Genomic DNA, 24,738 nt, shown 5'->3' on the forward strand with positions numbered 1-24,738 from the left:
AAGGACAAAGCGGTACCAGGGGAATCAAAATCGTTCCAGCTAACCCTTGGGGTTATCGCGCACCAGGCTCTGAGCCGCTGTCTTGCAGTGTGATGTTTCAATGGCTCTTCGATGTTTATAGATGCTTGTAAGTAGCAGATGGGGCTATTGAGCCTTGGTGAAGTTATATGCGTGGAATTTGCACAAGGTTACACTCTGAGCAGCAGTGGAGGTGGGAGCCCAGCCAGGTCCGTGTGGCTCTGGGTTCTCACCTGCTCTGGGGTTGCAGCCTCCTCCCCCTACTTCCCCCCGGGGGGTCAGGGACGGCTGCGTAGGGGGTACTTTGCATTGCCCTGACAGAGGATGCATGATTTCCAGGGAGACAAAGTGTAGAAGGGAGGCGTACTTCTGGCAGAAGGAATAACATTCGCAAAGTCACATCTCAGGAGAAAAAAATGATATCTCGGCGTCCACAGTTCTAAGAAGCTGGGCAATCTCGTGAAGAGTCGCTTGTGCAGAAACAGGCCAGGGCCGGCATCGCTTCCTCTTTCTGCTTTTCTGTTTCCTAACGACGTCAGCATAAATAGGAAGCCGGAGAGACTCCGGGCTGCCTGGAGACTCCAGCAGGAGGTTGGTCTGTCCTGGCACAAAGAGGTATGGCTGGTTTCAGGGGCAGGCTGAAGGGTGGGGTGGGGAGCAGGGCAGGGTGGGAGTCTGGGATGGAGAGGACAGGGAGAGCTGGGGGGTGTGGAGTGGGCAGGTGTGTTCTGGGGACTTGGGCGGTTAGGGCTTGGCCTCTTGGGAAGAGGCGAACCCAGACTCCTCGGGCAGCCCGTGGGCGAGGAGACAGCGGGTGCCGGCTGGCCTGGTGTTGTGTGAAGAGCTCTTGGGGGGCTGGGCCTCACAGGCAGATCTGCCTGTCCTGGCAGAGGGGTGGGGGTTGCCTGGGGTGGTGGAGTGCTCAGGCCTGGGAGTCAGTCACCTGTGTACTGTCCTCTTTGCTTTGTCACTAAAGTGTCACTAAGGTGTTGGTGGCAGTGAGAATATCCTGTCCAGGGCTTCTGTCTCATCTTTGGAACGGGGAGGGAGCGCCAATATTCTCTGACATCCTGGTTTAGAAAGTGTGTATGTGTGTGGTGTGTGTATGGTGTGTGTTTGTGTGTGTGTGTACATACGTGGGTGTCCATGGGGATGCAGAGAAACTAGGAGGCTGAGGATGAAGCGAGAACCTTGCTGCGCTGGAGCCCAGAGCTTGGTGCTCCTTGAGAAGCTCACTTTGGAAGATAAGAAGGGGCCCAGTCCCTTCCACAGAGACATATTGTCCCCTCTCAAAGAATGGTTTCTTTACTGTCGTGCTCCACTCTGAGCCGCAGTTGCCTCGTTGGGTTTGGGCCCAGGTGCGTAGTCCTGTACTGATGTGTGTTGGCTGCTGGTGGGCATCTGGGGGTGTCTGCATCAGGATGTGTGCACTTGCCCTGTGGATGGGTGGGCAGGTGTTTCTGTGGGTCCCCTCTGGGGTATGAACCCATGGGGACTCGCCAGACAGGCTCCAGCGACAAGTTGCAAATATGCGATGTTTAAGTTTTCAAAGGCTCTGCTGTTATATTTTTGCATAACTAGATTCTAATTTTCTCTACTTATCATCTTCCCTGCTTTCTGATAGTTTTATAACGAGTAAAACCTTTCCTATTAATTTTTGGTCACTCCTTTTCCATCCATCCATTTTCCTTATGTTGTGCTGTATCTACCAACACTATGGGATAACTAATGAGTTCTTCAATCAACGCATTTAATATTAAACAAGTAAGGGTGGAGGGGATGTCTCAAGTAGTAGAGCGCATGCTTAGCATGCATGAGGTCCTGGGTTCAATCCCCAGTACCTCCTCTAAAAATAAATAAACTGCCCTCTCATCTGCCAAAATAAGATAATTAAATAATAGAATAATAAATACTAAACAAGTAAATACATGGATATATGCTTTGTTAAAAATTAAAATGATGCAGAATTATGTAGTTTAAAAGACAAAATCCCAATCATTTCAAACCCCTAGTTGTCTCATATCCATTCTTTTACAACATGTATTCTTTCAAAACATTTTCTAAGCATGCTGCAACTATGTAGGTTTTGTGTGAGTGTGGTTCATAAATGAGATTATCACATACATATTATTCTGTGACTTGATTTTCCACTTAATATTACATTTTGGACAACTCCCCAGAATAATACATATAGACTTAACCCATTAATTCGCCCCAAGAAACACGTGGCATTTATTAGTATAGGCATGCCACAATTTACCCAGTCCCATGTTGCTAGACACTTAGGTTGTTTTCAATTTTTCCACCATTGAGAGTATTTCTCCAGCTCAGATTCCTAGAAGCAGAATTGCTGGGCAAGAGATTTTACCTTTAAAATAGTAATAGATATTGTCAAATCATCCTCAAAATAGCTGAATTAACATAACCTCCACCGCTGTATGTAAAAAGGCTGATTTCTCTTTAGGGAAGCGATTCATCTTTTAATTGTTTCATCCAGTGCAATGGATGAAAATTATCTGGTTCTGGCTTGGATTTTTCCCTTCCCTGATTATAGGTGAAACTATGCATCTTCCATACGTTTATTGGCCATGTGAATTCCTTTTATGATGTGCATGGAAATGTCCTGTGTCCATTTCTTGATGGGTTCTTTGTCTTTTATGTATTATTTTTGGAGTGATTCATCTATTATTTGTATTAACCATTTATTTGCATATGTTGAAAATCGACTCTTCCAGATTACCACTTGTTTTTATTTTTTATTTTTTTTGACATGTTTAAGTTATCTTGCATCACATGAAGATGTGTTAGTTGCATTTAAGTCAAATCTGTCAATTTTTACTTCATGCTTTCTGGATCTGGTGTCTTGTTCAACCCCTAAGATTAAAGAAATAATCTTAATGCTTTTATCATTTTAGTTTTGACTTTTAGATCTTTAATCCATCTAGAATTTGGAGGTGTGGATAATAGGTAAAGTAATAATCTAACTTAAAAAAATGATTAACTAATTGTCTGAATATCATTAATTGTGAGGATACAGCCCATGCTTTCCTCAGTGACTTGAAATGCCATGATTTCTTCCTAAATTCCTACTTGGTTATTTTCCTTACTGTTTCCTGTTCCATCTGTCTACTCTTATATTCCTTATTATTTTTCTAGCTAACAGAGCAAGTCTCTCATGTTTGATTTTTTATAATCTAGACTCTGATGTTGCCACAGGTTTCCAGTAGACCCAGAAATGCCAGCCTTCCCCTCACTTCCTCATTTACTAAGGTTCATTCTTCTATTTGATCAGGAATGGCTTTTGTATCATCAAATATTTAGGAGCATCTGTCGAGATAAACTTATTCTTCTTTTCCTTTTAATCAGTTGATTTTTTTTTTTTTTTGGTGTGTGTGTGAAGGTAATTAAGTTTGTTTATTTGGTTATTTAAATTTTTAAATGGAGGTACTGGGGGTTGAACCCAGGACCTCGTGCATGCTAAGCATGTGCTCTACCACTGAGCAATGATCTACTTCTTTTTATCATGAATAGATTTGATGCATTCTTCTTTTAAAAGTCCTTGTCAGATTGTCCTAGGAAATTGTTTTTGTCCAGAGTGAATGTGCTTTGATTTATTTTTTTCCTTTTCCAGTTTTTATTTTTAGCATTAAATTGCTTGATGAATTGGGGGTTATTTTGAGTGAAAAGGTGTTTGGCTCTTCCCTTCTCTAGCTCCCTCTTTCTTTTGCCTTTCCCCCACTCTGTCATCCTCTTGCTTCCATGCTTACCCCTCACTCTTAGTGATTTTTACTCCTTACATTTTAAACACACATATTTAACTTATATTTTCCATCAGCATTTGGGCTTAATGAGTGTATGTACACTCCTCTAAAATGAGACAAGATCTTTAAACAAGCTTTCAGTTCTCCTCCGCTTTCCCCCTCTCACCTCACAGCCAACTTCCACGTTACAATTATGAGTTTTACTTCAATATTGTTATCATGTATTTATTTTCACTTTATATGGTAACGATTCTCTACTTAGCTATAAGCCCTGTTGGTTTTCTTCTCTCAACACTGATTCCGGTATCACAGGCTGTCTCACCTTCTTGGACTTTTTTTTTTCTTTCTGGAAAAGCACCTTAATTCTTTTTTTTTTTTTTTTCATAAATGATCTGAAAAGCTTTCTCTGTTTATGCATTTCCAAAATGTTGTGGTTTTCTGCCCTTGGCTTTTGGTAATTTGAGTTTCCAGCATATTTTCCTCTCAGTCTTTTCAAGACATTGCTATCTATTTAGAGTTCAGGGTCACTTATGTGAAAATCTTGCCAACCTGATCTTTGTTTCACTGAAAATAACCTGTTTGTTTCCTTCTGGAAGCTTCTAGGCTTACCCTTTTATTCTTGAAAGACAAAGTTCATTAGCATGTGACTGAGCATGGCACTATTAAAAATGAATCTTGCTTTTCACTTAGTGGACTATCGTCTCCTTTAAAGCCCTGTGAAGCTTTCTTCTATTTCCAATTGTATCTCTTTGGTTATATAAGGAAAATCCCCAAATAACAGTGGCTTAACAACAAAGAAGTTTATTTTTCCCTCGCATAAAAGATGTCCAGAGGTAGACAGTCTTGGGCTAGTGTGATTGCTCCATAGTGAAAAGAGGGATCCAGGTTCCTCTTTTTCTGTTGCATATGAGTTCCATTCTCAAGGTAACCTTATAATTCAAAATGGCTGCTGGAGCTCCAGCCATCACTTCCAAGTTGCAGGCTGGAAGAAGAATGAAAAGCAGGGAGGCAAAAATGGACTCCTCCTGCCTTAGCCAACTACCTTTCAGTAGCCTTTTTTGGAAGGCACACCCAATGACTCCACTCACATCTTCAGGGATAACGTTGAGTTACATGATCATAACTAGCAATAGGAAAATGTAGGAAATACACTATTCTATCATATACTCTTCTGTCTATACAGCAATAAGCCCAGCCAAAACCTGAGCTTCTGTTATCAAGGAGGAAAGGAACTGCTAAGTAGCTGACACTGCTATTCCTGAACTCAGTTCTGTCTGTCCTCTGCTTCTAGATGTTGGAATTCCTGGATTTCTTTCCCAGGTCTCAGCTTTTCTCTAAAACTTTCCATTTCCTTGCCTATTTGCTCTGTCTTCAATACCTACCTTTGTGACATGATTATTTTATATGGTTAATTCTATGATTTAGCCTTATTGAGTTTTGGGGGTTTTGTTCGTTTGTTTTTTATGGATTTCATACCTCCAAATTCCAAGAACTCTGTTTATTTGCTCTTTGCATAGCAGTTTGTTCTTAAATGGCTATGATTTCTCAAATCTCCCTGAGGTCGCTAATTAAAAATTTTTTAAAAATCTTTATACAATATTTAGGGGTTACTTCCCATTTACAGTTATTACAAAATCATTGGCTATATTCCTTGTGTTGTACAAGACATCCTTGAGCCTATGTTGCACCCAATAGTTTGTACCTCCCAGCCCCCACCCCTGTACAGGCCCTCGTCCCTCCCACCTCATCCATTGGTAATCATTACTTTGCTCTCTGTAGCTGAGTCTGCTTCTTTTTTGTTATATTCACTAGTTTGTTGTATTTTTAAGGTTCCACACATAAATGATATCATACAATTGTCTTTCTCTGTCTGATTATTTCACTTAGCATAATGCCCTCCAGGTCCATCCATGTTGCTGCAAACGGCAAAATTTCATTCTTTTTTATGGTTAAGTAGTATTCCATTGTGTGTATTACATCTTCTTGATCCATTCACCTGTTGATGGACATTTAGGTTGTTTCCATGCCTTGGCGATTGTAAAAAATGCTGCTGTGAACACTGGGGTGCATGTATCTTTTCAAATTAGTGCTTTTGTTTGTTTGTTTTTGGATATATACCCAGGAATGGAATTGCTGGGCCATATGGTGGTTCTAATTTTAGTTTTTTGAGAAACCTCAATCCTGTTTCCCACAGTGGTTGCACCAATTTAATCAAGACGTTTTAAAGTTTTGTTTTGTTTTTGCTGTATCTGTGCAAGTCTGTGGAAGTGTCTGTTGGATCAGCAGATGTCAGAAAAGACACGTATGATGCCAGAAATTGGGAAATAGAACCACCATTGGCATAATGGTTAAGGGTACAAACTCTAAAGCCAGTCTGCTGTGGGCTTCAGTCCCAGCCTCTTCCTAACTAGCTGCGTGATCATGGACCTTATATCTTTATCCTCATCTACAAACCAGGGATTTTAACCCACACACTGAGGTATCAATATCTGGATAGCCCTTTGAACAATGCCTGGCTCATGGTAAACATTTCAATATTGTTAGCCACTAATAGGAATTCCCTACATGTATGTGACTTTTATGCTCATATCCTTTGATGACATTAGCTTGTTTGAACTATGTACAATGTAAAGATAATCACCTGTCCTCCTTGCTTCTGGAACAAACTTTTTTTTTTGTACTTTGTCCTTTGCTTTCTGGTTCTGTCATTTTTATAAAATACAGAAGATTTCACTTTTGTGCACTTCTATGTCAGCCTTTGTCCTGATTTCTTCTGGTGCTTTGATGCTTAAGGAGTTCAAAGATATTCACTTCTATGGTTTGCAAGTTTAATATGATTTCCTGCCTACATCTAAATTTTTAATTGACCTTGTATTTGGGGAATGGTGGGAGATAGGGATGTAGGCTGACATGTTTTATGTTGTTATTCAATTATCTCAGCACTTTTTATCATTCCATCACTTCACAGTGATATGTGGTTCGTCCTTCATAACATAGTACATTCTCCAGTGAAACAGAGTTTGTGTGGTCAGTATGTCCATTAATCTATTGTGTGTGTGTGTGTGTGTGTGTGAGCAACCCATTGCTTTCCTTATCAGATCTTTGTATCAATTTTGCTATTGGATAGAGACTCCTTATTTTTAAAAACCTCATTAACTGTCCTCACATATATATTTTTCTTCTAAGTTCTTGCAAAAAGCATCATGTTAATTGTTGATTAGAACTGTGTTAAACCTGTAACTTATTTTGGGATGAATTGCCCCCTTAAGGTAAGACCCAAAGAGGAGCCCTGAGGTTTTAGGCTCATCCCAGGTATGCAGAGGAAGCTGCATCAGCTCTCCAGACTCTCCCACGCCTGCCCCACGGCATTGCCCCCACCTGTGGGAACTAACAAGGACCAATACTCTCCCCTAGCCCCAGACACACCTGCTCTTTTCTCCTGAGCTTTCCTGAGCTAGTTACCCTGTTACATCATCGTGTGTGGTTCTCCTCACCACCGCCATGTGAGATTCACCAGGTTGTGCCCATTTTACAGATACAGAGAGCAAGGTTCAGGGAGCATTGGTGAGTTAGCCCAGGCCATCACCATGGGAGGGGCAGAGCCTGTGCTGAAAGTCCGTTTGGCTGAGCTCAGAGCCACGCTTTTCCCAGCAAGACAGCTGCTGGTGTGCATGCATGTATTTGTGTGTGTGTGTGTGTGTGTGTGTGTGTGCGTGCGCATGTGCAGTTTGAACGAAGTCTTGGACAATCTTACGGGCAGTAAAGGAACCACGGTCTCTGTTCTGCTCTCCTGGGTACTTCCCGGAGCTGGATGAAATGAAAAAAGGAAATCCCCAGGCTTCTGCGGAGAAAAGGGAACTGGCCTGTCACAGAGTGGTGTGGGAGGAGTGAGGTAAATGGAGGAGGGCGGGGAGAGCATGAGGCTCCTGTGAATGTGAGTGTGTGCATGAGTCTGCGTGTGCTCATGCGCATGGAAGGATCACACCCCCCATAGTCAGTGACCCTCCACCAAGAATCCGCAGGGAGCTGGAGACTAACCCAATACCAAGCCTCCCTCTCAGGGGCAGTGCACAGGGGTACCTGATGCGCGACCCCATGGGAACCACCATCTTCAGAGGCTGTTAAGTGTATCCCCCTCAGCCTCATCCCAGGCACTGAGGCTAAGAAGCAGGGACTGCCCCGGGTGCTGGGCTGAGGCAGCGCTGAGGGCTGGAGTCCATATACCAGGGCCTCTCCTGTGTTCATCTCACCATGTGGGCCAAGTCCCATGGGCTGATGCCTCCTTCAGCAGGCCTAGAGGAGGCAGGGTCCTGGAGAGAGGATTCACGAAAGCCAACGACATGGGTCTGCCCTGGCCTCCAGCCAAGGAGGAACGCAAGATTCCAGGACACTGAGGAGCCCAGACCCCACCTAGACCTGGACCCACTGGAGCACCCTGCTTATCAGAGCTGACCCCGGAGATGGCACAGACCCTCCAGCTGCTCCCCATCGCCCTGCTGGCGCTCTGCTGGGGGCCCAGCATGGCAGGGGCCCAAGGTGAGCCGATGGCTTCCCCCCTCCCCATCCCCCTCCTCACTGCTGGACCCCAGCCCCTAGGACGCTCCCAGACCCCAGGGCTCCAGTATGCCCTCCCCCCTCCCCCCCCTCCCCTCCTCATTTCTTCTCTCTCCTGATCTTCCCTTGGTCTTCCCTCTTCCCTCCTCCCTCACTCCCGCTCATTCTTCTCTGGCTTCCTGTAAACTCCATCCCCAGCTGTGTGGCTTCTCTGCCCACACTTCTCAGTGAGGCATTCAAGGCCTCTAACCTCCAGGCAGCCAGTCCAGTCTTTTCTCTGCCCCTCCTTCCCTGCAAAACGTTCTGCTCCCCTGAAGGTCTTGACCTGTTTCCACCCCTGTGCCTTTGCTTCTGGGGACCCTCAGCCTGGGGGGGTCTCTCCTCCTGCCTGGAGGCTCCTTGGGCTCCTCAGGCCAGTGAACCCCCCTCCCCAGGGGCTCCCAGAGAACTTGGCTCCTCTGATGACTGGGGGAACCACACTCCCTTTCCCAGCGCTGACCAAGAGAGCAGGCACCGAGGTCCCAGAGGAGGCCCTGCCCCTGGGTGCGGGGTCTGAGGGGTGGGTCTGTGCCTCCGCTCCCAGGCTGCACCGAGGGGTCCCGGGGCAGGGCCTGTGCCTGAGGCCCGTCTCCATCCCGGGGTGGGGGGACCCTGTTCCAGGGGCAGGGCAAGGCAGGGGCTCAGAAATGTGCTGTGAATCAACTAGAATATTGTGTTTCTGTCCAGCCAGGAGGGTCCACAACTGGCACCCTCCCACCTGCAGGGCCCCAGGGACCTCTGTCTGGAAGTCAGGAGCCTCCACGGGACTCTGGGAGACCCCGTGGGAGGCACCCAGGAGGTGCTGGGAGGGGCGGTGACAAGGGGCATCTGGAGGGGGTGTGACCGCCTTCCTGCCTCTCCCCCGTCAGGGACGGTCCCACTGCAGACCCTGCGCTGCCATAACGACTACACCAGCCGCATCATCTGCAGGTGGGCAGACACCCAGGATGCCCAGCGGCTCGTCAACGTGACCCTCTACCGCAGGCTGGACGAGTGGGTGATGTGGGGCCCCGGGCGCAGGGCGGGCGGGGCGCTGCTGCGGGGGGGCTGTGCCTGGGCCGGGGCTGGACGGAGGGCACTGTGGGGAGGCCCCTGGAGGCCGCCCTGGGGAAGGAGCCGCTCTCACCTCACAGCATCATCATGGTTCTGCTCTCTGTCCTGCTCTCGTGGGAGCCTCCATCTTCCTTGTCCACTGTCCTCAGCCCCCACCCCTACCTCCCCCCTCCAGCTGTTACCACTCCTTCCTGCACTGGGACAACAGACACCCCCAGAAGAGAAGGTCCCCACCCCACCCCCACTGTCCCCACCCATAGTCTGCCACCTCCCTGAATCCGTCCAGCAGTGACGACCTGTCCCAGGCCTGTCTGAGTCCACCACGGGGTCCCACCTGGTCTTGCTGACCAAGGACATCCCTGCCACCACAGTCCCCAATCTTCTTGCCATTGACGGGCCCTCTTCTGGGATCCAGTTACAGATGCCAACCACCTGCAGTCCTGGGGCCTCCTGAACCCCGTCTCCTCAAGCCAGCCCTTCCCCTTCTTCCCTCTGAGGCGACCCCCTCTGAAGTGTTGTCTAGACCCCTGTATCCAATGCCTTTCCAGTTACCTTCTCCTGTACCCACTCCCCCAGGACTCTGCTGCCCCCACCAGGTCACCCGAACTCTTCTGGCCAAAGAACTCAGCAATGCCCTTTGGTGCTAAGTCAGTGATCAGTCCTGGCCTTCTCCCAGGGAAACCATGGACAGCACCTGACTCGGACTGACCAGTCCTGAGCCTGGCATCCTGCTGCGGCACCCCTGACCCTGACCCTGGCCAGTACACCTGGCTTTCCCTTGTGTCTCCCCGGCTTGCCCTTTCCTGTCTCCTTGTCTGCTCTCTTCTTGTGTCTCCTAGTCAGAAGGGTAAGATGCCCCAGGGCTCTTAGACTTCCTCTCCTTTGTATCTGGACCCAATGGCAGAGATGCAGCCTCAGGCTTAGTTGATGACGCCCACATGCTCTTTCCAGCCCAGACCATCCCCCAAGTTCCAGACCAACATATGCACTTGCCTCTCCACATCTTCCCTTAGATAATGGGTATCTTCAACCCCAAACATCCTAAACCAAATTCCTGCTCTGTCCCCCAAAGACGCCTCCTGTTCCAAGTCTCCATCTAAATGGGAGCTCCAAGTGGCTCAAGCCAAACAAGTGGGAGGGGTTTTTCTTTAATTTCTGGTTTTTGTTTTTCACTCTCCTTTCCTTCCTTTTCGTCCCCACTGCAAAATCCAATCCATCAGCAAATGCCGTCAACTTTATCTTCAAATAGAATGTGAACCTGGCTAACACTAACACCGCCACCCTGATTCAAACACCTCCAAGCACTGAGATATTCTAGAAGCCCCAACCCAATCTAGCCACAGCCCAGCAGCCAGAGGAGTCCTTTCAAAGCACGTGTCAGACTATGTCACTCCTTTGCTCAAAATTCTAAATTTCCCCCACTTACAGTAAAATCAAAATTCCTTAAATTCCTTTTAAGTGCTGGTCTCCTGTCACCTCACTCAATGAGGCTCCTAGACTTCCCACCCTTCACATTTCTACTCTTTGCACACTGGTTAACTACCTAGTCATACAACACTACAATCCTGTGCCTACCCCAGGACCTTTGCACTTGCTGCTCCCTTTACTCGAAATCCTCTTTCTCCAGAATTTGTATACTCCCTGCCTCACTTCCTTCAAGTTTCTGCTCAAATGTCACCTATTCCATGAAGCCTTTCCTGCCTCTCTTATTTCAAGTCGTATCCCCAACCCAGCCTTTCTGGTCTCCTCATACCTCATTTCTGCTTGATTTATCTATGTAAATCTTTCTCCGCTTGACATGTGACATAGTTTATTCAGTTGCTTTGTGTGTCTCTCTATATTAGGATGTTGATTCTGTGGACAGGATCTGAGTGTTTCATTCCCTGCCAGGCCCCTAGTCCTGGACAAAGCCTTACACATAGAAACTACTCAATAATTTTGGTGAATAAGTGATTCTTCTTCACTCTGAGCTAACCTGTGTCCTCTCCTGGCAGGGACCTTCCACAGCCAGTGTCCTGCGATCTTAGTGAAGACATGCCCTCATTAGACGGCCCTTGTCCTGGCTGTGTGCCCAGAAGATGCGTCATTCCCCATCAGGTTTTTGTCATTGCCAACTCTGACTACTTCTCATTCCGACCAGACCGGCCTCTGGGCACCCATCTTACTGTCACTCTGACCCAGCACGGTAAGGCTTGGGGCCCCTGGCCAAGGGTGGTACCCTGTGTGGAAAGTGGGCCCCAGGGTTGTCCAGGCTACAAGAGGTGGGCCAGGGAGTGAGCACTTTCAAGGGGTGGAGACAACGGCTTGAGTTGGGTTTGGTTCTTGGGAGTAGAGGATATGGTCTCTTTGGTCTCCGTGGAGGCTTGGGGGCGGGTACAACTGGAGGCAGTCAGGCCAATGCCTAATGCTCCACCCCCTCCCCTGATGCTCCACCCTCTGCCAAGCCGTGGCTTCCCAGCACTGAAAGAAGAACCGTCCTTCCTATTCAGATACAAACTTTGTAGCTTGAAGATTCTTTCATCAATACGGTCTCATGCAATGTCTGTGACAATCCATTTTATGGATGAGGCACTCGAGACCCAGCGCAGTTACGTAACTTTTCCAAAGTGCCGCCATGAGCATTCCTGATAGTGATGGGCCGGACTTGCCGAGTGTTTCCTGCACGTTGGAGCCGGAGGTCATCCCCGAACTGCCCCCGCTGCGTGTTACTTAATCATTACAATAATGTGTGGCGTCCTGTACTACTTTTGACCCCATTTTACTGATGATGAAACAGGCTGAGAGGGCAGGAGCTTTCCCAAGGCCAGTTACTCAGACGCTGGTGTCTTTAACATCCGGGATCCCAAACACGGAGCCACCTGCTGCTCCTTGCAGATGTGAGATGGGGAGGGGGCTCCGGCCTGAGAGGGTGGATTAGGCCGTGGTGAATTCACTCCAAACAATGTCTCAGCACATGCGTTTGATGGATAAGAAGGAGTCCCGTCCTGCACGAAGCTCAGAGCTTACAGAGCAGGAAACATCAGATGTTGTGTGGTGTGATCACTTACTGAAGGCGGGTGTGTGCCACGTGCCACGGGGTAGTGGACAAGGAGCCCCCGGGAGGTCAGGGCAGGCTTCCCCGAAGAGAGAGCTCTGCAGGGAGATCCGAAGAGAGAGTGGGAGGAGAGAGCAGAAAGAGCATCCCTGGCAGAGGAAACAGTGCGTGCAAAGGCTGGGAGACTCGGGAGCGTGAGGCAAGATCAGGAAAAACGCTAGTAACTGTGTCCCAGGAGCATCAACATCAAGAAGGCTGGACAGCAGGAGGAACGAGAGGGGCAGGGAAGCCAGGGGCTTGACCTGGAGGGGCTTCTGTGTCCTGCAACAGAGTTTAGGGGTCAACATCTAGGCAATGGAGTGGAGAGCCACTGAAAGGGCATGTCATGATCAGATGTGGGTTTGAGGATGCTGGCGGTAGGTGATGTATGAGGTAGATAGGGGACAGGAAGTAGTGGGAGGATGAAGCCCAGACTGTGACCTAAGACATTGTCCCACAGACATGATGGGGATTCAACTGGAGTGTGGCGAAGGGATGGGAAACTGGAGGGATACAAATCAAAGTTGGGGTATGCATGCAATTCATTCATTAATCTGTTCTTCAGTTGAACACCTGCACATACCAGGAAAACAGTAAACAAGCCATCAGTATCCCTGGTCCTTTGAAACTTACCCGGCGACGACAGAACTTGTTATTATGAAGATGGAGCCCACTAAGAAATGGGGAGGGGAGTGTGGTATTTGCTTGCTGGAGCGTATGTTAAGTGGGAAGTTCGGTTCTAGCCCAAACCATTTTGGCAACGAATCAGGGAGGCTCTGAGGTACTGGGAAGGGACAGATGTGCATCTGATCTGCTCTGAAGCTCCCACGTGTGGTGATCTGGATGTCACTTCCTCTGTCAGGGTCTCTATCTGTGACATGAACTGGTAGGCTAAATCTCTCTGGTTGAATGAATAGGTCTTCCAATGGGTTCCCATTCTGTTCAGTTGGTAGCAGCTTCCTAGAGCTCCATGTTGAGAAGGACCCCCACTCCATGTCCGGCTCAAGGGCTAGGAGTGCAACAATGGATTAGTAATGCCTGCTGTGGCTGTGGGTGGGGCAGGGGTGCCCTGGATCTGCCATTCAGGACTTAAGATTTTCTGAAGGCTCCAGCCCTGACATGCTCTACCATGCCCTGTTCTGAGTCCAGCAAAGAACATTTACAACTCTTTTGGGCTCTTACCAAATTTTTGTGTTGGGAAGTCACCTCAGTATTCAGACACAGACGCTTCGGGAAGCCAGGAGTCATGCTATTCATGGATGAATCCGCTCAACTGACCCTGTAGGTCCCGGCAGGTGTCTGCTTGCTGTTGGTCATGGGTGTTTCCATAAAAAGCCTCTGAAGGTGGCCCACATGTGTTCATTCATTGATTCCTTCACTTTGTCCCCCACAGTCACAGAACCACTGATCTCAGGACCCAACCCCTGCAACCCACAAGCTTGTGAACTCCATGGGGAGGCAGACCTGGAAATACCTAAATCCTCCAGGGTCATAAGGACCGTTCACAGGGCTGTAGTGGGACAGGAAAAGGAGCAAGGGGCTCTGCCTAGGGGAGGGAGATCCAAGAAGGTCCTAGAGGAGGAGCACGTGTGCTGGGCACTGAGAGGTGCAGGAGGACACTGGGCGGTGCAAACAAGGAAGGGGCTGGACAGCAGAGGAAGCAACATGAGTCACAGCACCCTCTTTTGGGAAGGAGGCCACACAGCCTCCACATGGTCACTGGGGACAGAGGGAAGTTCCCTTGGGATTTAATCACTAGCATCTTTTATGGGGCTTCTGTTCTCTGTGAACAACAACCTGCAGAACCTTCATTCCCATTGACTCCCCACGATTTAGCAGATGAAGGTCTGAGGTCCACAGAGGAGAGGGGTCTTGTTCAAGGTGCTGGGCCTGGAACCCAGGTCTGTCCACACACGAGCCACGCAGGCCCTTAACCTCCCGCATGGTCGTCCAGCCCCTTACGGACCCTTGACTTCCTCTCCTTCCAGTGCAGCCCCCCGCACCCAAGGACCTCCGCGTCAGCCCTGACGGGGACCGTTTCCTGCTGTCCTGGAATGTGACCCATGAGGGTTCTGAGAGCCACTGGCTGTCCAGCCTGGAGTTTGAGGTGGTCTACAGGCGGCTTCAGGACTCCTGGGAGGTAGGGACCCCCACCAGCTCTGCCCTGAGCCCACAGGGACCCGGCCCAGCCGGCCCTTCTCCAGCAGCCCCTGTCTCCCACAGGACGCCCCCACCATCTACTCCAACTCCTCCCGGGCCATCCTGAGGCCGGAGCACCTCACCCCCAGCAGCACCTACGTGGCCCGAGTGCGCACCAGGCTGGCCCCAGGCTCGGGGCTCTCAGGACGGCCCAGCCAGTGGAGCCCGGAGGTTCGCTGGGCCTCCCAGCCAGGTAACAGAGTCGGACTCGGGGGCAGTGCCGCCCCGTGGGGAGGGCGGCTCATTGCAGCTCCCGGCCAGAAGGAGGCCACTGTCACACCACGGGCGGGATTCACGGTGGCCCTGCGCCATGTGTTTAGAGAGGCTCCCCTGGGCCCACCCCGTCCCTGCTGTGACTCTGCAGAGGCAGCGGCTGCATCTTACTCACTTCTGAGCCCCAGTTGGCTGCCCACTTTCTGGGGAGGAGCAACTGCAATTAAATCACAGTGGCGCATGAGCAGCTGCGCTTTGGGGAGAGCGGCGCCACGTGCGTGCGGACAGACAAGCGTGATCGTGTTTCCTCCCCGAACGCCGGGGCTGAGATGCCCTCCCCGTCTTGCACAGGGGGCGCAAAGTCTCACAGAAGTCCCTCCCTGACTGCGGCCGCACAGCGGGCGGGTCAGGCTGAGTCAGCCCCTGGGTTTTGGCCCCGACGCCCGCGGTCCCTCTGTGATGAGACTCACGGTGGGCCCACTGAGAGGGACGGAATGAATGAGCGAGGACTGAATGAGGGGCTATCTCCTCCCTCCCAGGGGACGAGGCCCAGCCCCAGAACCTCCAGTGCTTTTTCGACGGGGCTGCCCTGCTCAGCTGCTCCTGGGAAGTGAGGTCCGAGGTGACCAGCTCGCTCTCCTTCACCCTCTTCTACAAGCCCGGGCCCCATGCAGGGTGAGTGTCCCCTGCCTCTGGCCCCTCCCCTCCTCTAGGCCTTGCCCTCTCCAAGCCTCCTCCTGCCCCTGGGGGCCCAGCCGAAGCCACAGATCATCCCGAGGCCTCATTCCCCGTGTGGCCCTGCCTCCCGATGCACTCACCTCTGCCGTGCTCCCCAGGGAGGAGGAATGCGCCCCGGTGCTGAGGGAGGCAACCAGTAGCCCCTACGTCCGGCACCGGTGCCGGATTCCCGTGCCCGACCCCAGGAGCCACAGCCAGTACGTCGTCTCTGTTCGACCCAAGGAGGAAGAGAAACTCATCAAGAGCTCCGATAACAGTGAGTCTGTGCCCAGCCTTCTGTGTAGAGTGTCTTGTGTCAGCACAGTTTTGTTTGTACCCCGTGTAAACTCAGGGTTCCTCATGGCCCAGTCTTCATATTTGTCACTTTCAACGAAAGGCAGTCGAGGGAGCAAATTGAACAAAAATAATTCCAATCTTTTTCCAGTCAAAGTGCTCAAGCAGCAATAATACAACAATGACAATGGCAAATAACGTGAAGGAAGATGCAATCGATATTCTTTAAGAACATGCCTTTGAAATCTTTTTACCTCATTATTTTAGCTCTAATTCCCCCTCCAATTCTGCCGCTGCTGTGAAACTCCACTGCCTACCATGGCCTCCTGGTCCTTCCATCAAACTTTCCCTTTCATCTCCTGTTTGGGTTTTTTCTCTCTCAGGTTTCCAAAGTCCTCCCCTGACTGATGTTTTCAGTCTTCAAAGTAATCGATCTATGATTTACTTCTTCAACTGGGGACGAGTGCATTTGCAAATAGACTAGTTTCTTGCAGGTTAAGATCCCTGATTCCTGTTATGCAGCAAGTACCTCATGCAAAGGAATCTCCTACATCGCTTCATGATGGCCAAGTTCTTCCCTCCGCTCTAGTGTGTGTCAGAGGCAGCAGCCAATCTGTCTTAATCGCCTGGGTTTGAATGCACTACTTACTATCTGGGATGGTCCAGATTGCAATCTTTGTCCCTGCCACTTGTTACTGACCTGTCCTTGTCAACCTATTTTCATTCCGGGGCTCAGTTCTTTGTCTGAAAAATTCATTAAGTGTACCTACTACATAGTGTTTTTGTTGAAATGGAGTGAAATTGCTCATGTAGATTTAGTATGTATAATAGTGCCTAGAACATTGTCAATACTCTAGAATGGAATAAATTAATAGTAGTTTTATTTCTACTTAAATACTAGGAGTAAATCGTGCTTTGGGTCACCTCACTACAAAACAAGTGTATCTCAGCATCTCCCGAGAGAAGGGGGTCTTGGGTCAAAATGGATGACATGATGAAGTGGGGGTGCAAATACCGTGAGATGAGTGGGACCTGGGGTCCTGTGTCAGTGGAGAGAGCGTCTGTCACCAGCATGGAACACAAGGAACGTTCCATGGGAGGAATATTAGGAGCGATGTTCCCTAAAAGTTCCCCTTCCTCCAGTCCAGATGGCTCCCCCGACCCTCAACGTGACCAAGGGCAGAGATGGCTACATTCTGCACTGGAAAGAAGAAGAAATGCACTATTCACACATAGGTTGCATCTTCCAGGTCCAGTACAAGAAAGATGAAGAGACATGGGAGGTGAGGGCCTGTGCCTGGGGAGGGACCGGGATGGGGGGAAGGGACATTGAGACAACACTGGGGACAGTGCCACCTGCTGGATGCCTGGCTCCCAGCAGGCGACCAGTCAGAGGGAACCACTGAGACTTGGTGGTCATGTCCCTGTGCGGTCAGCCAGTCAATGTCCCATCCCTTGGTGAAGGAGCTGAGACTCACAGAGCTGATGTGACTTGGCCAAGGTGAACATGTGACCCTGACTGCAAAGGGGACGTAGCTGTCAGGACGGGGAGGGCGGAAAGGCAGCTGGATGAAAGGATTTCAAAAGTCATCAAGGGGGCGTTTCTTCATAAGAATCTCATGGAGAATGCAAATGTGCAGCTGTTAAGGGGAGAGCTGCTCCTGGTAAGACAGGCAGGGCCCCAGGCCAGGGTTCAGCATCCGGCCCCCACCCCAGGCAGCCCTCAGGCCTGTATGTAGAACCTGGGGCTCGACAGAACTCAGATCAGAAACCTCAGAGCCAGCTTCAGACTTTCAGGCTGGAAATGGGGAAACTGAAGCCAGGAGTGGGTGGGTCAGTGGTGGAGCTGGGAGTGGTCCCCAAGCTCCTGAACATTTGTCTAAGGGTCCAGAGCCCAGTCATCCTGCACCACACTCCTGGGAAGGCCATAATTGGGGTCCAGGCTGCCCCAAGAGGAACTGGGAGATTGAGGGGATCCCAAAGTGGCAGGGGAGGGTGGCATGGTGACTCCTCAGAGTTTCTGCACCTCGGTGTTGTCATATGTCACAGAGATGCAGTGCAGGAGGGGCTGTCTCTGTGCCCATCCCGGTGCTGTCCCTCTTTGGCCCTGGAGTGCGGTCCTCCATGGTGGGAGTCATGTTGCCTCAGATTGGGGGACATGACTACAAGCTGGGGGACTGATGGGGAGCAGGAAAGCTGGGGCGATGAGGTGGGAGGGCTCTGTAGCTGTGCCCACGTGCGCCAGGCACGTTGCCTCAGCCTCAGCACACCTGCTCTCACACCTGCACCCACAGGAGACCAAGACGGAGCTCTTCCAGAATGCCCACAACATGCCCCTGCCACCTCTGGAGCCGTCCACCAGGTACCAGGCCAGAGTGAGAGTGAAACCCAACCCCAGCGGCTACAACGGGATCTGGAGCGAGTGGAGTGAGGAGCGCTCCTGGGACACTGAGTGGGGTACGTCTCCACAGCCCCCATCCGCCCCTCCTGGTACAGCCCCGCTGGGCAGAGGATGGAGGCGATATGGACACAGAGATGCGGCTTCACCCCACACCAGCATCCTTCCCTCCCAGATGTCATTAGCATTTAGAAGTGACACCTTGTATGCAACACAGACTGCAGGTGAGGTCTTGAGAGGGCAGAGGAAAGCATGTCACATCCACACTTCTCCCTCAGACTGGACCTTAGCCCTCTATTAATGTGACCCATGCTTTCATTAGCCTTTGTGGCAGCTACCACCCAGGGACCACTCAGCCTGAGTTTTTCTGTTGCCATGACAGCAAGCATGAGGAGCTACAGACTGGGGCTTGGGATTGGAAGGCTCTGTACTTGCTACTTTCATTTATCCTTCACCATCACCATAGTGACCACCAGGAGGCAGTACAAGACTAAGTCCGAGAGGTGGTTGCAGAGAGGGGGTGAAGCGTTGGCTGCAAGGTCCTCTGTCCCAGCCACCTTAACAGGGAAAGAGCCCCCAGGAAGAGGGCCACAATCAAATAGAAAGGAGGGCTGGACCACTGGACCTAAGGGAAAGAGACCAGGGGAGTCCAGGAGGGGCCTCCTTGTGAGGGGCTAGAAGCTGCCAAGCAGAAAGTTGTGGGGGCCCCTGATGGGCCTTTGCACCTTCAGGTTCCTCCACCATCACTGTTTCCCCATCTCTGGCTCTCCAGTCCTCCCTGTCCTTGATGACCACCTTGTATGCTACCTCCTTCAGGAAGTCCCCTGTGATTGCCACTGGTGGCAGTCGTTGACCTCATGCAGCAACTCCTGCTACTGAACAGGATCTAACCCTCTGTGTCCTGCCAGCAATTGAACTTTGTGGGTGGTTCAGACAAAGGCCCTCTTCTTCTTAGCATGTTTCTGGTCTCCTCTTCTCCTCTGCACCCCACGATGGTGATGTCACCCAAACTCCTGAGCCTCCAGCCCTTTCCCTCCCCAGATGCTAATGTGCCTTCTTCCTTCCTGTCTTCCCTAAAGTGCTGCCCACCTGGTTCCTGGCCCTCATCCTAGTGGTCATCACCCTCATCCTGCTCATGGCCCTGCGCTTCTGTGGCATCTACGGGTACAGGTAAGGGGACTCCTTCATGTGTAGGGGGAGGGACCACTCAGGACCCCAGGGGTCACCAGGGACCCCACAGCTGACTTACTCCAGTCTCTGCTCTGCAATCCACACCCTGTGGGGCCTTGGACAAATCCCGTCCTCTCACTGAGCTCAGTTTCACATCTGTACGTGAGCACGAGGCAGCTTCCTAAGGTCTAGGGCAGCTGTCACCTCCCTGCTGTCTTTCCAGGCTGAACCGGAAGTGGGAAGAGAACATCCCCAACCCCAGCAAGAGCCACCTGTTCCAGGTAGGAGCGGTTGTGAGGGCGGCAGAGGTGCTGGGGGCCAGTGCTCCTGTGACCATGTCCTCAGACAATGTTCTCCTCACCTGCCTTTGAAGAAACTGGACTCTGAGTGCTTTGAGGCAGGGGTGTAGGAGGCAGGGAAGTGCTGGGAACCGCTGAGGGTTGGGCCAGCCCCTGCAAGCCCAGCGCGGCAACGCCCCAGGTCCCACAGATGCACGAGGCGCCCTGCCCGGGGGACTCCCGTGGAGCAGGAGAGATGGCTGGTGTGGGGATGCCAGGACCCAGGGGGCCCAAGGAGGGGCTTAGTCCCACAAGGAGCAGATGCGGTGCTGGGAGGCAGAATGGCTTCCCGAGGGCAGGATAGTGGATCTGAGTTTTGAAGGATCCAGGGTGGTGGCAGGAGGGAGAGGTCGCTGCACGCAGAAGGGAAGCATGTGGAGGATGGAGACAAGACTCCCTCAGGAAGGGAACTGAGGGGGCTGGGCAGTGAGGCTGGGGGCGCATCTCAGGAGGCAGGAACGGGAGCAAAAGGGGAACCAGAGCCCTTGGGTCAGGCAGGCAGGGCGGGAACTGCCTTGGGAGCGTCTGGTGACCAGTGTGGAGAAGGTGAGGTTGCAGGCAGAGATATTCCAGACTAGCCTACTCATGGGAACAGGGTCCCTGTCCTTGGATACCCCATGACCCCAGGGGAGTCCCAGCCCCTCACTGGCCTCATCTTCCTGGTGTTACGAGGCTGTGGCCGGTCTTGCTCATGCTGAGATTCTGCTGTGTCTGGGGGCCCCATGAATTCCCGCGAACTTCATGGCCCTTCCCACACCTGCACCTTCTCCATCACCCCCAACACCACAGACACAAATGTCCTTTCTCTTGCCAGAACGGGACTGCAGGACTCCGGCTCCCAGACAGCATGTCCATCCTCACCAGCGGGAGCTGCCCACACAAGGGGCCGTGGAGCAGCAGCTACCCTGAGCTGGATGGGTGAGTGTGGGGCCTGGGATCCCTAGGAGGTGGGACGGTGGCCTCACCCTGCGCATCAGGGGCTCAGAGGAGGTGGCCTTGGACTGGGGCTCAGGATGAGGAGATCCATGGAGGCTGGTGGCTCAAAAGCAAGAGGTATCCCAGTTAGACATCGAGAAGAACTTCTTGATTCCCAAGTTAGCAAGGGCTTGACCTCACACTTGACCAGAGGCAGGAGACTGGACCAGATGACCTCCCCTCTTCCTGCTGCCCAGGCAGACCCCACCCTGCCTTGGCCCCATTGGTGGTGGAGGCTCTGGGAACCCCGTGGCCTCAGCACCTGAGCCATCAGCTCACCACTAACCTCAGGGGAGGGAGGTGAAGGACGTGGAAATGGCTGAGCCCAGGTTGGGCACTGACCGGGGCCCTGAAGCTGGGTGATGTCAAGGAGCAGAGGGTGAGCAGGGCCACACCTGGTGGAGGCCGGCTTTGAGCAAGAGCATGGGGGCTAGGGGGCGAGATCCTCGGGGGCTGCAGGAGCGCCTGGTTTCCTGCTCTGGGCCTGCTCCCCCCTTGCCCTGCCCTGTGTTTTCTGTGAGACCCCACTCCGGGCGGGGGCGGGGGCAGGGCATGAGCTGAGGCATCTGCCAGGGATGGTCCCAACATCTCTGCCCCTGTTCACCCCACAGGGTGTCCCCCGTGGACTACAGGCACAGTGAGGTGTCACCTCTCACCACAGAGGACCCTAAAGATGCTTGTGACTCATCATGTGAGCCTGCCATGACTCTGGCCACCTCGGATGTCCCCACGGAGCAGCCTCCCAGACCCCCACCAGGTCTGGCAGCCCCCTCAGGCCAGCCTGAGAGCCAGGTTTCCAGCTTTGACTTCAATGGTCCCTACCTGGGGCCGCCCCACAGCCGCTCCCTGCCTGACATCGTGGGCCAGCAGGTGCCCCCACAGACAGATGTGAGCAGGAGGCCACCGCCCCCAGGGTCCCTGGAGTACCTGTGTCTGCCCCCAGGGGGGCAGGTGCAGCTGGTCCCGCTGGCCCAGGTGATGGGGCAGGGCGAGGCCTGGGATGCAGAGAAGAGGTCCAGCCCCGGGGCCGAGGGGAGTCCCTCCCTCAAGTCAGGGGCAGGCCCCGCCCCTCCGGAGCCTGGGCGAATGGTGGGTGGTCAGGGCCCGGAGGACAGGGCCCCCGCAGTTCTGCGCACTGGCTCTCAGAGTCCTGAGGATGGTGTCGTGGCCTCTGGTTATGTCACCACTGCAGATCTGACATTCACCCGGCCCACAGGGACCCCATCTGCCTCCCATGCTCCCCCTCTGGGCCTCCCCTCAGACCAGAACCTCAACCTCTGTCCTGGACTGGCTGATGGGGCCCCTGCACCCACAGCCCTGCTGAAGCCAGAGTTTGAGGGCTATGTGGAGCTCCCTCCAAAGATGAGCCAGTTTCCCCAGCTCCCTGTGGCCAGTTCTGCCCCTCCTGTAGCCAGCAGCTCCTTCCTGAGCCCAGGGCAGCCCCGGGCAGATGTGTCCCCAGCCTCCCCAACCCCCGAGGGGCTCCTGGTCCTGCAGCAGGTGGGTGACTATTGCTTCCTCCCTGGCCCGGGATCTGGCCCTCTCTGCCCCCAGAGTAAGCCCACTTCCCCGGGACCCTGTCCTGAGATCAGAGACCACAACCAGGTGTTCCAGGCCAAGAAGCCGCCGTCTCAGGCCCCCCCGCAGGTGCCGGCCATTCAGCTCTTCAAAGCCCTGAAGCAGCAGGACTACCTGTCTCTGCCTCCCTGGGGTGTCAGCCGGCCCGGGGAGGTGTGCTGACGCCCTGCAGGCCCTGGGGGAGGGGAGTAAAAGGAGAAGGTCTGCCTTCCCTCCCGCCCTGCCTTTCTCTCCTGCCAGCCTCTGGTCCCTTCCACGGCCACTTCTGCAAAGCCAAGGAGAAGCTTCCATGTTGCACCACATGGAGACCAGAAAGACGAGTCAACCATCTACCTCCTCCCTTGACCTTCAGCACGGTCAAGCTTCTCTCCTCTCCCTCTCTGTCTCTCTATCTCACACACACACACGCACACACCTTTCTTTCAAGTTAACGTATTTTACGTTCTGAATTATTCAAGCTTTCCACACAGATCCATTTCATTTGCCTTCATTTGCCTTTCTACCTGGTTTCCTTGCTTTTACTCTTCTTTCTCTCTTCACCGATTTATTATTCGAGTGAGTCTGAGGTCTGAGCTAAGCCTATTCTGAGATGTCCTGTCTCCACCAGAGCCTATTCTGATGCTGAAGTGCCTGGCTGTGTGGAGGGCTTCTGTCTGTCCCCAGGAGGCAGGAATGCGCAGGACAGGTTCCAGCCCAAGGGCAGGAGGCAGGAGGTTCGGGGTGGGGGCCTTAGGGGTTTAAGGCTTGGAAGAGCAGCCCAGGGCCGGGCATCCTTATGTCAGGCACCGTAGCCCCAGACACGGTGACAAAGCACCAGTCTTGAGCATCACTCCAAGAACTGGGAGTGGCTTGGGAAGGACTGTTCAGAGCTCCCGGGAAGCCCTGCTGGTCTCACCGAGGTGACGGTATCCTCAGGGACTGCAGGTCCTGCATCATGTGGAGACCACTGACCTGAGCAGTGGGCAGCTCTGGTTCTTGGCTGAAGTGCTCTCCCTCCTACACCCTGGGGCCTGGGGAAATTCGGGAGAGAGAAGGGTCCAGAACCCACGTCTACAGTAGAAAAGCTGGAAAATGATCCAAGGGCAGGGACTCTTTAAAGCGTATAGTCTGAATCACCTGACTCCTTCCAGAAAGATCTGACGACTCCCGCCCCCACCAGCCACATACGAGGGGCTTCACTGGGGGTCGTGGTCTTTTCACAGCTTTGCTTTTCTGATATGCAAAAAAAAAAAAAGGCATTAGATTGTTCTAATTGGCATTATTTGATCACTCTCAAGTTTGCACATATTTTCGTATTTTTGGGGCGTTTGTATGTTTCTACTGGGCTAAGCCCGTGAAGGTCTTTGTCCTGTCAGATGTTCACCTTTTTCTGACTCAGTTTCAAAAACAATTTACCTGTCTATGGCTTTTCAGGTATGATGCAAATTTGTTTTCCTATTTTGTGGTTGGTCTGTGAATTTCGTCTGCAAAGCTTTGGGGTGTTCAGAGTATAGGTTTGTCCGTGTGGTCCAATAGCTCTACGGGTGAATGGCTTCACGGCTCCTCTTTTGATGTGAGATTCATAAGGGTCTCCGCCACTTCAAAATCACATTTGTCCTAAGTTATGTTTTTTGGGTTCGTTTTGCTTTCAAGATTTTGATGTAAAAATTGTGATGATTTGGGGAGGTACGCATGTGGGAAGGAGAGCTGGCTTGTCTGCTTCCCCAAAATCAGTAGCCCAGGTATTCTGGCATCATTGGTTGAATCACCCCTTCTTCGTCCATGTATCTGAAATGCCACTTGGCTTTACCATTTGTTTTAATAAGTGGCAGAGCAAAATGTTCTGGTTCCTTTTGTCCACAAATCCCTGTTCATTACAGCAATGTTGGTGGTGGGAGAAAATGATAAACAACTTAAATATTCACCAGTAATGAAATTAATCACATTTGAGACCCTAAGGTGGAATCCTGTGTTAAAAATGAATAAAGTGAACCCACATGCATTAGAAGGAAGTCCAAGATATTAATTGCCAATTGTTCAGACATTGTTAGCCGAAAAAAAAATTGCAATAAAATATTTTTTATTATAAAACAAAACCAAACCCTAAATGTGTGTATGTGTGTTGGGGTGGCTGGGGAGGGGTGCTGTTTGAAAGTACAGTTGCCTTAAGGAGGTTGAATCTGTTCAGCAGAAGGGCCTTTGGTCTTTGAGGTGCTACAGTGAGTTAGGGGCAATTTCAGTGAGAATAGAAATGCTGTGAGAGTGAGAAGCAGGTGGCACTCCCAGGACAAGCCAGGAGGGAGTGAGGGAAGGAGAAAGGGGTTGGGGGAGAGGAATATAAAGGATACACTCACTTAAAAAAAAAAAAAGTATTCTTTA

The 24,738-nt window shown here is 51.6% G+C and overlaps 1 protein-coding gene across 2 annotated transcripts; it reads left to right on the forward strand.

Moving 5' to 3' along the window:
- Nucleotides 1–372: 372 nt before the first annotated feature.
- On the forward strand, nucleotides 373–24,455 carry CSF2RB (colony stimulating factor 2 receptor subunit beta). 2 transcript variants are annotated; one of them, XM_032492152.1, is made up of 14 exons: nucleotides 373–633; nucleotides 8,068–8,315; nucleotides 9,242–9,365; nucleotides 11,420–11,610; nucleotides 14,487–14,638; nucleotides 14,722–14,890; nucleotides 15,450–15,585; nucleotides 15,747–15,904; nucleotides 17,065–17,204; nucleotides 18,216–18,378; nucleotides 19,399–19,489; nucleotides 19,713–19,770; nucleotides 20,642–20,745; nucleotides 21,414–24,455. In XM_032492152.1, exons 2-14 carry the CDS (start codon nucleotides 8,240–8,242, stop codon nucleotides 22,540–22,542), a joined length of 2,691 nt encoding a protein of 896 aa, XP_032348043.1. In that variant the 5' UTR covers nucleotides 373–633; nucleotides 8,068–8,239; the 3' UTR covers nucleotides 22,543–24,455. The 2 variants fall into 2 exon arrangements, with proteins under 2 accessions (XP_032348043.1, XP_032348044.1); XM_032492153.1 differs by having other exon boundaries at nucleotides 8,071–8,315.
- Nucleotides 24,456–24,738: the final 283 nt, after the last annotated feature.

The sequence above is a fragment of the Camelus ferus genome, chromosome 12 (assembly GCF_009834535.1).
Source record: "Camelus ferus isolate YT-003-E chromosome 12, BCGSAC_Cfer_1.0, whole genome shotgun sequence".
Classification (NCBI taxonomy): domain Eukaryota; kingdom Metazoa; phylum Chordata; class Mammalia; order Artiodactyla; family Camelidae; genus Camelus; species Camelus ferus.

Bases quoted from the DNA above. Each gene is read 5' to 3' on its own strand.
- CSF2RB (XM_032492152.1), top strand. From the start codon at position 8,240: ATGGCACAGACCCTCCAGCTGCTCCCCATCGCCCTGCTGGCGCTCTGC. The intron at 15,586-15,746 runs GTGAGTGTCCCC...CGTGCTCCCCAG, and splicing joins AAGCCCGGGCCCCATGCAGG to GGAGGAGGAATGCGCCCCGG. The intron at 15,905-17,064 runs GTGAGTCTGTGC...CCCTTCCTCCAG, and splicing joins CATCAAGAGCTCCGATAACA to TCCAGATGGCTCCCCCGACC.